The sequence below is a fragment of the Cyprinodon tularosa genome, unplaced genomic scaffold (genome assembly GCF_016077235.1).
Source record: "Cyprinodon tularosa strain WSP-4 unplaced genomic scaffold, ASM1607723v1 ctg752, whole genome shotgun sequence".
In the NCBI taxonomy this organism is placed as follows: domain Eukaryota; kingdom Metazoa; phylum Chordata; class Actinopteri; order Cyprinodontiformes; family Cyprinodontidae; genus Cyprinodon; species Cyprinodon tularosa.
Genome location: NW_024039510.1, coordinates 239,914 through 254,361, shown reverse-complemented (window position 1 = coordinate 254,361; position 14,448 = coordinate 239,914). Strand labels below are relative to the sequence as shown.

Genomic DNA, 14,448 nt, shown 5'->3' with positions numbered 1-14,448 from the left:
GTATTTTTTATTTTGCCCCATTGGTACCCTGAGGGGAGTTCTCACCTTTTCTCTCTGAATTTCATTCTTGATTTGGGATATCTTTATCTTCATCGCATCAATTTCCTCCTCCTGGACCAGAGGGATGGGACAGGACTCGCAGTCATCAATGGTTTGGAAGGTCACGTCAGCCAGTGGGATGTACCATTTGCAGTCATACTGTTGCCCTTTTCTTAAAGATGACATATCAATAACAAAACTTAAAGATTCCTCAGTGATGCACCTTCATCTCAAAGTATCTTAAACTTAAGGTTGAATAACGATTCTTCATCTTCTGATATAAAACAAGCAACATGTAGAAAGAGATTCACTGATCATGAGCATCTCTGACCAGGACTCACCCTGCAGCCTGTTTCTTTAGTTTGGTGCAGAGCAGCAGGTCTGTGAAGAGGAAGACATGACGCAGTTTCCTGGAACCTTCAACCAGCTCCACCATGAAGCGATCCCTCAGCAGCTGTCGGTTCTGCTCAGAACAACATCAAACTCTATGAGCCTTAAATCTGTTTCAGTTTAAAGGAAGTAAAAGTCTAAATTTACCAACCTACAAGGGAGTCCTGCCACTGAATGAATAAAACACCCACAGTATGCAAACCCCAATCTTAAACATATTTTTAAACATTTGTTTGGGATTTTGCTTGCAAACCAAACAAACATTACATAACAGTGAAATATAAGGTAAATTATATAAAATCTTATTTTTTTCCCACAATGATGGTTTACTCTCAGCTGTATAGCTCTTCCTGCCCTCGCTACTTCATAAATATATGAGCTCTTATATGATCATCCTCTGCCAAGCATAAAAATCCCTTTGTCTAACTATCAAGATTGTATTTCTTCCAGCTCACAAGAGGTGATGCTAAACCTTCTTTAATTTCTACCAAAAGGAATCCCTAAATTATATCCAAAGCAAATATTTAATTGCATACTGTTTTTTTTTTTATAAAGAGCCAGATGAAAAGGTATATAGATCTTGAATATTCTGAATATTTATTTTTCATAGTTCTTGTTTCTATCTTTTTTTTTTTAACGCCATGTAAATGTTTCTTGCATTGTCACTAAAACATTTTCTCTGTTTCCTTTAAATATTTCAGCATTTTAGTTAGCATAATCATTCAATTCAGGTCTGGATTGCCATGGCATTACAAGGCAATTATTTAGATTCTCTCTGGATTTGTTTTAATGCATAATTAATTCTAAAACTATTAATGTATTGTAAATTGTGTTATTGTCTCTCTGCTATATTAACAAATATGATGTGTTGAACTAGATCTGCTATTTGTACAACTTTTGTGAGACACTTTTGTATAAAGTAGGGCATTAATTCATAAAAAGGCTTACTTGAATTCTATAAATCAAAGTTTTCTACCCAACAGCAATAATAAAATGGAGCATAGGCGGAGGTTCAATTGAAGAAACCAATTGCTCTCCTACATCACCTGCGACTCAATCAATCAGCTTTGACCACACCTCCACCAAAGCCAATCAGCATCCAAGTCCATCTTAAAGGCCTCCGATCTGCTGGTCTGTTTCTAAGTGCGCAGGTGGCGGACGTCTGACGTCATTTGGATGACCCGTTTCAACTCGAAGTTAGCTTTGGATCCTCAGCTGTTTGGATCCTATCCTCTGACACACCTGTTGATCCACGTAATGCTGCAGAGATTCGCGGCTCCGCCACTCCCTGTTCCCCCGTCTCAAAACATTTCTGTGTTTCAGCATCAGCAGTCAGATGGCTCGCTCTTCGTTCTGCGCGCTGACACTGATTCTCTTCAGGTGAGACGTATTGCTCCAAGGCTCTAGTGTTTCCTCATTCATACCCTCAGCTCTTTTCTTCAGCTCATATCACATGCACATGCTTCTTCAGCTTACAGCTTGTCATCGTTAATTAACATCAGTCTCTGATCTTTGCTTTCACGTCCCCGATTTTTATACATGTTTTATACATGTTCTAGGTTAATTACGTCATTGTGGTTTAATCAGCAGATGTGCGCTGCCCTGATGGAGTTTCTTCAGTCCGTTTTTGATTTCAACTCATGCTTGCCTCAGATTTCTTTTTAAGGAAGCTGAATTTAGAACCAAAGTTTTGTGAAAAGTTAGTTGTTTCCTATTCCCAACGACTTTATTAAATCATTTGAACATATGTTTAAAATATATTTGAATCATGCTTCGGTCTAACCACATACACTGTCTGCCAGTCAATCAGCAACACCAGTTAATCCTGCATCATTTATTAGATGAATAAATCTCGTTACTGGAACTCAAATTCCTTAATGTGACTCAATAAATCCATTAACTAATTAATTTCACCAGGCTAAAGGTGATCTACTGTAATTGTCAGCGATTTTCAGTGGTTTCTATCATAAAAAAGAAAAAAATTCTTTTAGATATGGCTTATCACATAACATTCAATCAAGTCTTCACTGCATAGGTGGGGTGAATTTTCTAGTGGATGTCTCGTCACTTTAAATGATAAATTAAGCTGCAGCCTTCTCTTTAGAGTCATCGGCTATCATCTCCATTGGTGCGTTGGGGTTGAGACGCATTGATTCCCTAGCAGACTCATTTTATCACATTTTAATTGTCATGCTCATTTTCGTTGCGGAATTTCTTTTGGCAGTTCACCATTGTTACTATTATTTCGTGATCAGAAGAAGCTCATGTGTCTTCTGCGCCTGTTGTCTGGTTGGTGATGTAGCTCAGTGCATTCATTAATCTCTGCTCTAGTTTCAGATCATCTTAAACTGCATGTCTGAACGTCAGAACAGTCTCAGGCATTCCCCTCGGCGCATTGTTCTATCTAAATCTGCACCTTAGACGAGTTCATCGTGGCTGGTGCCCTAGGCTCCTCCATCCATCGCAACAAGCGCTTTATGGCATACTTTCTCATCACTGCATGTGTTATGACGCCCTATATCACTGCGGCAGGCAGTTATGGTGCCCTTTTCATGTACTGCTGCAGACGTGCCGCCTCTTCCTACTGCTGGAGGTGCGAGCGCTGCCTTTTCCTACCGCCGAAGGTGGGCGTGGCGCATCTACTTACCGCCGAAGCTGTGCGGGGCGCTTTACCAAAGGCTGCCGGGGCACGCATGGTGCCCTCCATCCTTAGCGGCGGGTGCTATGTGCCCTTTTCCCTCACTGCAGATGATTATGGTGCCCTCAATCCTTAGAGGCGGAAGCCTATGTGCCCTTCTCCCTCACTGCAGGCGCCTTATGGCGGCTTCTACCTTTGCGGCAGGTGCCTCAGGGCGCCTTCTACCTTCGCGGCGGGTGCCTCATGGTGCCCATCATTGTAGGTGTTTAGGTGGCAACACTGTGGCGGGCATTTCTTACCGCCTTCTAGCATCACAGCGGGCACTTCATGGCGCCCATACTCATTGCGGCAGACGTATCCTGCTTTTCCCATTGCGTTGGCACTCATTGCGCTCTTTTCCATCGCAGCAGTGCATTACGGCCAACCAGCTCTTTGCTTCAGGCGGATCACACTTACTCATCGCAGCAGGTGCATCACGGCCCTCAATTCATTGCTTCAGGTATACCACACCCAAATCCATTTCATGCGTTCGCATCACAAGGCTTCGCTTCAAACCCCTTAGCATATCATGGCTTATGTATCTCCGCTGAACATTACACTTATTCATCACACCTTGCTTTTTTTGTCTTCGGTCATCGCCGCTTGTGGGTTAGTCTAGATCATCGCGTCCCTTCTCGCTCTCAGCTCATCGATCCTCGCGTATTATATCCCCAGCTAATTGCTGCACGTGCGTGTTCTCTGCTCGCACCCTCAACTCATTGCTTCGTTAAGCTTGTCTGCGGTCATGGCGGGCAGGGCGCTCAGCCACAGCCTGTTACTACTTTTATTACTGTTATCACCACAGTTATCACTGCATCGTTATTTTTCAAGCATCAGTGTCTCCTGCCTGGTCAGCAGTTTGCCATTGTACATCATCCCAGGTTCACCGTTTAAGGGCTGCGTTCTGACTTTCTTTTGGTTTAGACTACTTCTCGTTGGATCAGGAATCTTTCTACTATCTCATCATGTCTGCAGCTTTGTTTCACTTTACTGACATGCCCCATTCATAGGTTTTTGGGGGGATCTTTCAAATATTTGCCAAAGCCAATCAGCATCCAAGTCAATGTTAAAGGCCTCTGATCTGCTGGTCTGCTTCTAAGTGCGCAGGTGGCGGACAAGCTGTCTGACTTCTTTCGGATGACCCATTTCAACCCACCTCCAGCCCCTCCTCCACCATTGCAGCTAAAGCTTCATCGGGTTTCATCTGCATTCCGCGTCTCATCTTGACTGGTCCGGCAGAAGACCGCCATGTTGAGCCTGGTTCTTCCAGAGGTTTCTTCCCAACGGGGAGTTTTTCCTCTCTGTGTTATCCAAGCTGGACTTCCATCTTCCAGGTCCCTGAGTAAGCTCTAGTATTAGCCCACGCAGTCCACTGGATCTCCCCATAAGCTCAGCATACAGTCTCGCTAGCCAGCAGTCTACAGACTGACCAACTTCATCCATCTCCACTCCACCACCAGTTTCAGGCCTGGGGGAAACAGCCCTATTCTTTACTCCTGTTCATCCATATCGATAAAAAATTAAGTTCTTTGTTTCCTGCCGAGGTCTGAGCACCAAAGAGTAATTGTGTCAATAAATTTTTTCTAATTGTCTTTTCTCTTCATGTGAGTTTTTCAGATTGAACTGCATACCAGCATTGTATCTCCAGCAATTGCAGTATCTTGGCAAGAGCTGTCAGTCTAGATCTGGTTGTTATTTGAAATTGCAAAGGTTAACTGTTTTTTGAAATACAACATACAACTGACTAAAATTAGACTAAAACCTTTTTGAGTTTTAGTCAACTACAATTGACAAACCATCACATTTGGTAATGACCAAATTGCGACTAAAACTAATAATAATTTTCATCCTGAAGACTAAAACTAAGAAAACTGTCAAAAACGACACTGCTATCTGCTCTGAGCAGCCTGACAATCACAGCAACACCACAGCATAATCCTGCCACTGCCATGTTTCATTATGGGAATAGCCTGCTCAGGGTGATGTCCTCAAATTAAACTTCTTCACACTTCCTCTCTTCGGCCCACTGCGCTGTCTTTCACATGGCTGTTATGTTCTACAACACTTGTGAGGAACCAAACTTACTGTAGATCATATGTAGAACATCTCAGTTCTGCTCACTTTCCTAAAGACCTGATGTCTGAGCACATGACAAAGATTAATCCTGTCAACAGATTCACCCACCAACACTGTAAATGTCTGCAATCCCTCCCTACCAAGTTAAATGTTTGCTTTAACAATTTAACCCTGAACAAGTTCTCTAACAAACGATGCATTGAACTCTTAACTACGCATAAATCACTTCTAAAGGCAGCATGTGTGGGAATGTCACAAAATAAAGAACAAAAAGCAAAAAAGAAACATGGTTAGAAGGAATACTTCTACAATGCAATCTACGTCTACACTTTAATTTTCTAAAACAGCTGTCATACGAGCTCCACCATAACATTGTTCTACTTGTTAGTAAACTGCTTTCACACCATGTTTTGTTGCTGCTGCTGATAAATAAATTTTAGTGTGAAGGTCTGAGGTTTCTAATTACCAGACTTTACTGTCAGACCTTTTGCTCCGTGTCAAAGCTGCCTAGTCTGATGGTAAAGGGAGATCTGATGGCATTGAGCTGCCGTCTGACTCCTGGATCAAGATACTGCCTATATGAGAGAACGCCTTCCACACCAGCCACAGCTGGACAAAAACAAGGAAAGCACTGCGGCATGCTCTTCCTCCTCTGCTCTCTGCACGCTCCAGCTCAGTTCGGCCTTGTTCCAAACCCACTGTTGAGGGAATCAAGAGTGTCCAATGGGGCCCTTTTAAAAAAGCTGTACCAGGGTTACTTCCGCCTATTGTTCTGGAACAGAAATGTAACCGCAGGTCAATAAGCCAATGGAAAAATAGCAGCTGTCATTGCACGAGATGTCACCCTTCAAACAGGGGGTGTGCATTGCTTTTGTCTGCACAGTAATGAGACACGAAGAACTGGAGAATGTAGAAAAAGGAAAACTTAAATAAACTGTTTGGTATAATGGTCAGGGTAATTACAGGCATTTACAGAACAAAACATCAGCAGAGTTACAAAATTAGCAGACAGCCGACCATATAAAACAGCAAATCCGTATTTTCAAGTGAACCAAGACTTGGCTTTTTAATCATCAAAACTCTTTGCTAGATTTCAGGCTTCTTAGACAATATGCAAAAGATTTACTCAAGAACTTAATGGGTTAAATTTTTCCCATTCAAGCAAAACAAGTTCCAAGGAAAGTAAAGAGGAAATCCCCAATCAGACCATCTAAATCCAAGCAATGCGAATGTGTGCTGTACTGGGAAGCATAAAGGGGCCAGGAAACACAGATAAGTCAGTACACACACCCAGTGCAAAAGGTTGCTCAGAGAGACTAGTCAATAAAGCAATGTGCTGGTCATTTCTGGGAAGCATACTGGACATCACAGCAGGGAAGGATGGGAGTGAGCATGGAGATTTTCCTTGTTTGCAACACTGAGAACCTTTGCCTCCTGTGTTTGTGCTGTTTGGTCACAAGCTTCCTGAAAGGTCTGCTTGTTTTACAGCAGACAGTGTAAAATGAGTCAGCAACGACCTGATTCACACTCCTGCTTTATTTCCGCTTCCAGACACCTTGTACTCTTTTTGTACGCTTTTTACCGTCAAGAAAGGGAGGATATTATGGGGCCATATATGATCCTTAAACCCAGAACAGTAAAAACGACAAAATTGAAACCTAAATGCATTAATCTGGAGTCATACAGGTGATTGTTTTTCTGACCTAATGGGCCTGGATCCTCCTTAATCGATGGATATTTTACATATTTAGAGATGAAACGATATTTTCACTCCCTGCATGTAAAAACAAAACACCTTTTTTCCTTCACTGTCAGACAATCAGAAATATTGTCTGGTACACACACAATTTCCAGATGCCTATTCAAATAACCATATGCACAGATAAACGGCCTCAACATTAATGAAACATGAGATTCTGTTTCCCAGAGTTTGGATAAAAATGGTTTATGAGAGGAGGAAAGTAAGAGGCACAGCCCATATTAACTGGGAAACTCTATGCTATTTTAGAAAAAACTTAAATTCTCAAACAAATCCTAGAATTTTGGAAACTAACCTCAGTATGATAAGTTGTTCAAAAAGCATCATAAATATTAATGAGTTCCAACTAGGGCTGGTTACCCAACTTCGGTTCTTTTATGGTACCGACCGAAATGCTTCGGTTCTACAGAGTATCGAAACATGCCTCGTCTTTCGGTACCAAGTTTCGGTGATTGGCTGTAACACTTAACGTGATTGCGTCATCCAGGAAAAATAGACAGGTGGTCACGCCTACAGCCAGGGTTCATGTGTATCTGTTGTGAACTGGTTGCGAGCGTCATGGAACCCCTTTAAAATGCCCCCCAGGTCAAAAGTGTGGCTTCACTTTATTAAGACTGATGCCAATAGTGCGCAATGCAATACATCGTGCACGGAAACAATTTAAGAGCAGAAAGTTGCTCGGTGTTTGACTGCAAGAAGAGCGGACTGCAGCCGGCGCGACCATCCTCCTCTCAGCAGCCCGTGGGCAGTGCAAAGCCAGAGCGGAGTGAATCATGCTGCTTTCAAACTGGACGCAGCAGGAGCAGCAAAATCACGTCTGCTGCTTCCTTTTTTGCTGCTTGTACCAGCTTCTGACGCGCGGCTGAAGAGGTTTTGCTGCTCTGGCTGCGCGGTCGAAAAGTGTCTGACGCGCGTTGGGCGGAGCTACTCTATCCTTTATTTGCCTTGCAGCTATATTTGCTGTGATCAGTGGGAATAAAGCAGTTTTAATGTTTTTAAGTGGGAAAATCCACCTGAAAACTTAATCAGTGCAGTCAGTTTATCCAGCCTTCCAATATTATTTCTATCTGAGCCGCTCAGACCCCCACATACGTCAGTAGGATCCCATTCAACGGGCTTGTTTGTCAGACATGGTAATTTTTCTAAAGGAAAACTGCTAAGTAAAAAGGTCCTCACAATGTAACAGTGAATATTAGACACTGAATTTTTTTTTAAATGTAAGAGGAAAAATGTAAATGGAAAAATCCCAGCTTAAAATAAAACTCAAGATTTGTACTTTTTTATGTTGTGTAATTTTCTTTTTCTTCGAATTGATATTATAAAACTGGTATCGAAAAAAAGTATAATTCAGGAACCGGTATCGAAGTGAAGGTATCGGTATTGGTACCGGAACCGAAAATTTTTGAACAATACCCAGCCCCAGTTCCAACAATATAATAATATTAAGAGTTGCTCGGAGGACTTTATGTGAGCTTCCAGCCTTAGTGGAAGGCATGGGAATTGCAGAAACAGAGGGAGACGTTTTTGCCGTTCCACCACCGAAAGAGTAAACTAATAGCACATAAATTTAATTAACAATCATCAAATTGTTATTAGACCCAAATGGGAGGGATTTTTAGTATTTTTAGCTATCATAAAGTTTAAATTACCCATAGTAGCATAAATGTAATAAGGATAAATTAACATTAAACATTAAATAATCATAAAGGAAAATCAGAAAAATGTGCAACAATATAGTACAAAGCGATTTCAGTTTCATTTACAGCTTGTAAACAAATAATCACTTTTAAAAGAAGTGAAAAAAGTTGTGGAAAAAATTAAAAACACAAAGTGGGAAGATGTAGAAACCTATATAAAAAACTTTTTTTCATTAACGCTTGACACCATCTCCTCCTTGAAGCTTCTAACATTCCAGTGTGGTATTTAATCTAGATTACGTATCATCTAGATTAATGTAATTGTAATCTTGGAAGTAATCTAGATTAATCTAGATTAAAATCTCTCATTTGAATTCTGTCAAAGAAATTCATGATATGCGTGTGCTACCTAAACAGTAACCTGTTCAATACATTTTCTCTGGAGCAAACCCAGCATCTTTATAGCTGCATCCATGTTTAACATTTTCTCAGAAGCAGGCAGAGTTTCAGGACTGACTTTGAGGAGGCCTGCTTAGCATCTCTGCCTTCATAAACCATACACATAAAGCACAGCCATTTAACTTGCTAAATATTGAATAGTAATACTTTTTACCCATAAGGTTTACTTTTCCGTTATTCATCTTTAAGGATTTTATCTTCCAACATCTATTTTTCCCTTTAACAAAAATGTAGAATCCTATAGAATTCTTATCCCACTTTAGAATGTATGTTTAAGGCTTAGAGGCTGATGCCAACATCTTACAAAAGCTTAAACACAGTTTATCTTATTTAATATGAATAATTATGCCCATTCCAGACCAGCCACCAACATTCAGACTGGATTCTTACTGTTATAATTCATAGTTATAAACATAAAACTCAAAGAACAAACACTCTCTTTAGCCCAATATAACTTTTTTTAAGACCACAAATATTTGCAACAAATATTAGAGACGCATCGATACGAGACAGTGGCAGTTCATGGGCTGGTGTTTTTCATGTGGGGCATAGAACAAAAATAATAAACAACAAGTTTAAAAAGTATAAAAATATATTGTAAGCAAGAAATCCATAGCTATCAGCTGGAAAATGTTGACGTACCTTAATACAGCTGAAGCCTAAAGGCGGATATAATTGTGAAATACTTGTTAAATTGTAAATTGTAAAGGTGAATGATTAAACAGGTCATAGGGACCAATCAGTAACACAATGCAAAAACTGTCCATCTAACCAGGCTTTAACTGGAAAAACTCAGCAGTTTCTGACAAGGATTTGTTGTCTATCTTTGCTAGATTAAGTCAAATTAAGACCGGACCAACAGGAATTGTTGACTTGAAGCCAGACACACTGTGCCATATTTTCAATTCTTGCCCGCAGCTACGGCTCCCACTGTACGTCGAAACCGCAGGGTTTTGTCTTACAGTATAAGTTAATAGCTTATGATGTTTGTTCTCACACTGTGCGCCCAGATGCGATCTACCGGTCACTGTGCGTCTAAAAACCACGTCGGACTCAGCTCCGCAGTGAGATGGCATTACTCGGACTTGTCTATCCGTAAGCCAAACAAGTAGAAGAGGAATATGAAGCTTACAAGAGTACAATGCACTGCCTTGACAATTTGTGCAATTTTGTGGGTTGAAAGCCCTAAAAAGAAAAGACGGCGACGTATTTGGGCAAAGACATGGCTGAGGAAATGTGGCTACTATGATCTGTCAGTTTTACAGAAAAAGCTCCTTTTCACTTACGCCTTCTGAGAGGAAGAAAAAGAATCCTTTTTTGTGCATGCCCACTGAGTTATTTGCCCATGACTAACTTACGTTGACCATATGAATTTCAAACATGTTTGATTTTCTTCCGACCTTACGATTCCCGATCGGGAGGTAGCCATGAGCGGCTGATTGCCCCTTGTTACCCCCTGTACACTACATGACGCGCGATGAGGCTGACAGTTGGCCTGATCAAATCAATCTTGCACGACTGGCGAATCGTACAGCGTATGCCCGGCTTCAGAAAGATTTTAACCCTAATATTTCTAGCTTGATTCTTAACTAAAATTACACTTTTTTATGATGAAGATGAAATTATTTTGCCTAGCTGAAATTTCATTTTTTGATCATTTTAAATCAAGTAGACTTAACATATCAATATAATATTCTGTCCACTTGTTTTAGTTTGGCTTTCTGTAAATGATGTAGGTTGTTGCTTTTCTGAATAAAAAAAAAAAATGAATTTTTTCACTAACTTAATACCCTAATTTACATAAATCAGATCACTGAATTAACAATGCAATCCTGAGACCAAGAACAGATTGTCAAACTCACCTCTCCCTTTTTAACAGTCATTGACTGTCTGCGTGGTGTGATCTCTTCATTAATGCTGGACAAAAAGTTCTGGGAGATTCGCAGGGCGTCCTGCAACAATGGAAAGTCTGGATGGCTGGAGGGTGTGTGCTTCAGAAGGTCCTAAAAAGGAAAACAGAATAATCATAAATTTGTTTTCAAAAGTGGTTCACCATGACAGAAGGTTGTGACACCAGATAACAGACTTACATGAAGGACTAGGGTGCTGCGTGTCACCCTATCCACAGGCTTATAGAGTAGAGCTGTGGAGGAAGAAGAGTTGCTCAACTGGAGTCATCACCCTATAAAATATACTACTGAAGGCTGGCAGTTGGACAGACCCAATACTCACTTTCCAGAGAATTTTTAGCTGACTGTTCTTTGCATTCCTTTGTGCTTTTTACTTTGAGATTCTGACAGAGACAGAATGAAAAAAAAAGACAAAAGGAACAAAATACCTTCATTAATTAAGAGCTGTGAAAGTGAGGACAACAAAGAACTGCCCTTTCATCACTACTCTCAGGTAGTCCACCACTAAACCTCCCTGCCGTGTGTAGCATGACAACATACCTCAGATATCTGTGCAAACTGAGAGTTGGCCTGGCAGCACTTGTCTGCCGTCTCCACAGCAACCTTATAGTTGTCTACGAAAGCCCGATACACTCCAAGCTCGCTGGCCTGTAGTGAACAGAGGCGGCTCAGATTAGACTCACTCCAGGAGAGAATAGATTTCAGGGATTGCTGCTTTATCTCTTCAGCATGCCACAATCAAAAATACAGTCATCCAGCTGATACAGCAGATTGTGATTCAGCATTACCTTCTATTTTTAAACCTCTTTACGCATGTGTCTTTAATCTTTTGCCTTCAACAGTGAAAACTGAAGTTACTTTGTAAGCATCCACCTCCTATGGAGCCTTCTGCAATACTTAACTACCTATAATGTGGTGAAGCGACTCTTTTATCTGGCCAGGAGACACCTTCAGGCAGTCTACTCAGATGTGAGGTCCACCAAGATCCCTTAAGCTTTGAAATTAGAGCCAGAAACTATCAGCTTCCCACTCTGCAGGTCTTTACTCTTTAAAAAATCTTTACCAATCAAGGAAAGGCATTTAAACAAATTAGTTTTTCAAAGTTAGACACAAGCTAAATACTGGTCTCTTTGATAAAAAGTCAAAACGCTATGTGGTGTTATAGGAAGTTGTTGTTTTTACTCACAGAACAAACCAGAATGTTTTAGTTTGTTATATAACTCCTGTTGTAAGTAAACAATGATCATGTTAATATTGATTAAAATTGATCATTGTAATAAAAAAATTTAACATTTTACACATACTAGTCAAACATATTCTTGTTTACACCTTCTTATTTGTGGTTTAAAGCATTATTCCCATCTTCCTTCAGGTTGAATCAAAATAAGTGGAATATCAAGTTTTGCATGTCTGGGTTCTGTTCGGACATGTTGCTCTATCTCTAGGATTCTATCACCCCTAAGAAAAAATGCGTTACAACTATTTTTTTTGTGTACAAAGAGTCTGTTTATGCTGCTAACAAAAACTTGGTTAAGCCAAGATTTTTGCAGGAATCTGATCCACTTATTTTAAATTGTGATTCAGTACCTAGATTTAATAATAATTGAACTTTATTGATTACACATTGACTTAGACAGATTTTATTTTGTCCTTTTGAACACCAGGTGTAAACAAAAATACATTTGGTTAAGTACAGCTCTCTATACTATTTTATTTTTTAAAGTGCAGGTAAGCAGCAGTGATAAAAACACTGTGATGAAATAAAGTGATGTAAACTTGAAAAATTGGATAATAATACATAAATGTTAGAAATTTACCTTTGCATTTACGTAACCCCATTCCCTTTGGGGAGCAGTGGGCTGCCATTGTGTGGCGCCTGGGGAGCAATCAGGGGTTAAGGGTCTTGATAAGGGACCAAGAGTGCAGGCTGTGGGGATCGAACCGGGTACTTGCAACCTTCTCAGAGCACAAATGCACTGCTCTGACCACTAGGCCAACACTCCCCCGCTATCAACAGAAATTTGGATTTCTGTTGATAGTGCTCATGTTTTCTAGCAGAAGTTAAACTTTTCTGGAATGACTGCAGAATGATTCCTACTGCTCCTTTTGTCCTCCTGCTCCCTCTCTAAAAGTTCTCCAGTTTTCATCAGATGTTTCAGTTTTTTCCTGCATTGTTGACGGTGATGGAGCTTCACAATTAAATGCAATGGCTGTTTAAACATTGTACGTTGCGGTGGAGCTACCAGATCTGCACTGGTGGTCAGACCTACTTAGGGCCCTGCCCCTTCTTATGACGTCATCATATGGCAACTCCACTGTATTGCATCAATCTCTTTTGGACTCACAAGCTACTATATTGGCTATTATTTTACATTTCATGCAATCTAAAGTAGCCGAAAGTTGTTAATCATTGTCTGTCTTGAAGGAAAGCACTGCGTTCTAAGACAGACTGAGCTCTGCCATTCACCAAGGTAATAAATAAAAGTCTCAGCTTATTTTTGTTCTTTTTATTAAGATCTGATGGAAGGGAAGGACAAATGAAACTTTCTTAGAGATTTTAGAAAAATAAAACAGCTATTAGAAAATGACGTTTTTGTAACACTAAGTTAAAAGCAGGATAGCCTTACAGACATCCCAAGTCTCCCGGAACTTCCGGGAGACTTCATCAATCATTAGACAGGCTAATGCTACAGATTCTCCCGACTAGGCACAGGGACGCTGCAACTCATCCTTTAACTTCCTCCAGTCTGAAAACAATGCTAGGTGCTGTTTGGCATCCCGTCGCACCAGCATCCTGTCTCTTACAGCCGATGGAAAGAAAATAGACTGAATAGTTCCATTCTTTAATAGTGTGACCACCAAAATTATTAATATTTGACTAGTGCATCTATGGATTTATGTCAACAATAAAAAGTAAAAAATAAATTACAGAGGTGCATAACTTCCAAGGATCAGGATGGAAATAAAAACCTGTGTACCAGCTTTTGGAAGAGGTCGCCTACACACTGCTGGTAGCTCCAGTCTTGGACTCGGGGCAGCAGAGCATTGTAGAAATCCTTGTGGATCTGATGGAGCTCTGGAACTTTGAAGAAGATTGTCTCTATCTGCTGGATGGTCAGCATCGGCTGGGAAGTAGTGGCTGCAGCCTTTAGAGGCTTCATAGGCTAAGAAGAAAACACAATTAGTTCAAAACAGACAGTGTAAATAAGTCTATTAATAATTTCAAACTGTGTTTACAGAAGTGAAGTAGACCTACTGGACAAAATAATAGATTTTTTGAAAAGGGCTGAATCTGAATAGTGCTGTTTTTTTGTCGAGGTGAAAGGCGAAAGGTGAAAAAACGAATTATTTTCCACTTTTACCTGATGTATTACAACATTCAATTGCCAAGCACGTCACTTGGGCATTGTCAGTTTAACTATTACTCTTGCAAATTTCAACGGTGAAGTCCTCTCGAAATCTTTAAACATCTTTGTTGATTGCAGATGTGTATCATAGTTT

General features: G+C 40.4%; 1 protein-coding gene across 1 annotated transcript in view; it reads right to left on the bottom strand.

The window, feature by feature from the left end:
- Positions 1–14,448, bottom strand: part of LOC119773249 (breakpoint cluster region protein-like) — a 57,755-nt gene that overhangs the window by 24,493 nt on the left and 18,814 nt on the right. Inside the window, exons 5-11 of the mRNA XM_038270160.1 lie at positions 13,926–14,111; positions 11,488–11,595; positions 11,270–11,330; positions 11,128–11,180; positions 10,900–11,040; positions 381–502; positions 46–211 (exon numbers count right to left, since the gene is read on the bottom strand). Coding sequence (XP_038126088.1) covers positions 46–211; positions 381–502; positions 10,900–11,040; positions 11,128–11,180; positions 11,270–11,330; positions 11,488–11,595; positions 13,926–14,111 — 837 coding nt within the window. The remainder of the gene's footprint in view (positions 1–45; positions 212–380; positions 503–10,899; positions 11,041–11,127; positions 11,181–11,269; positions 11,331–11,487; positions 11,596–13,925; positions 14,112–14,448) is intronic.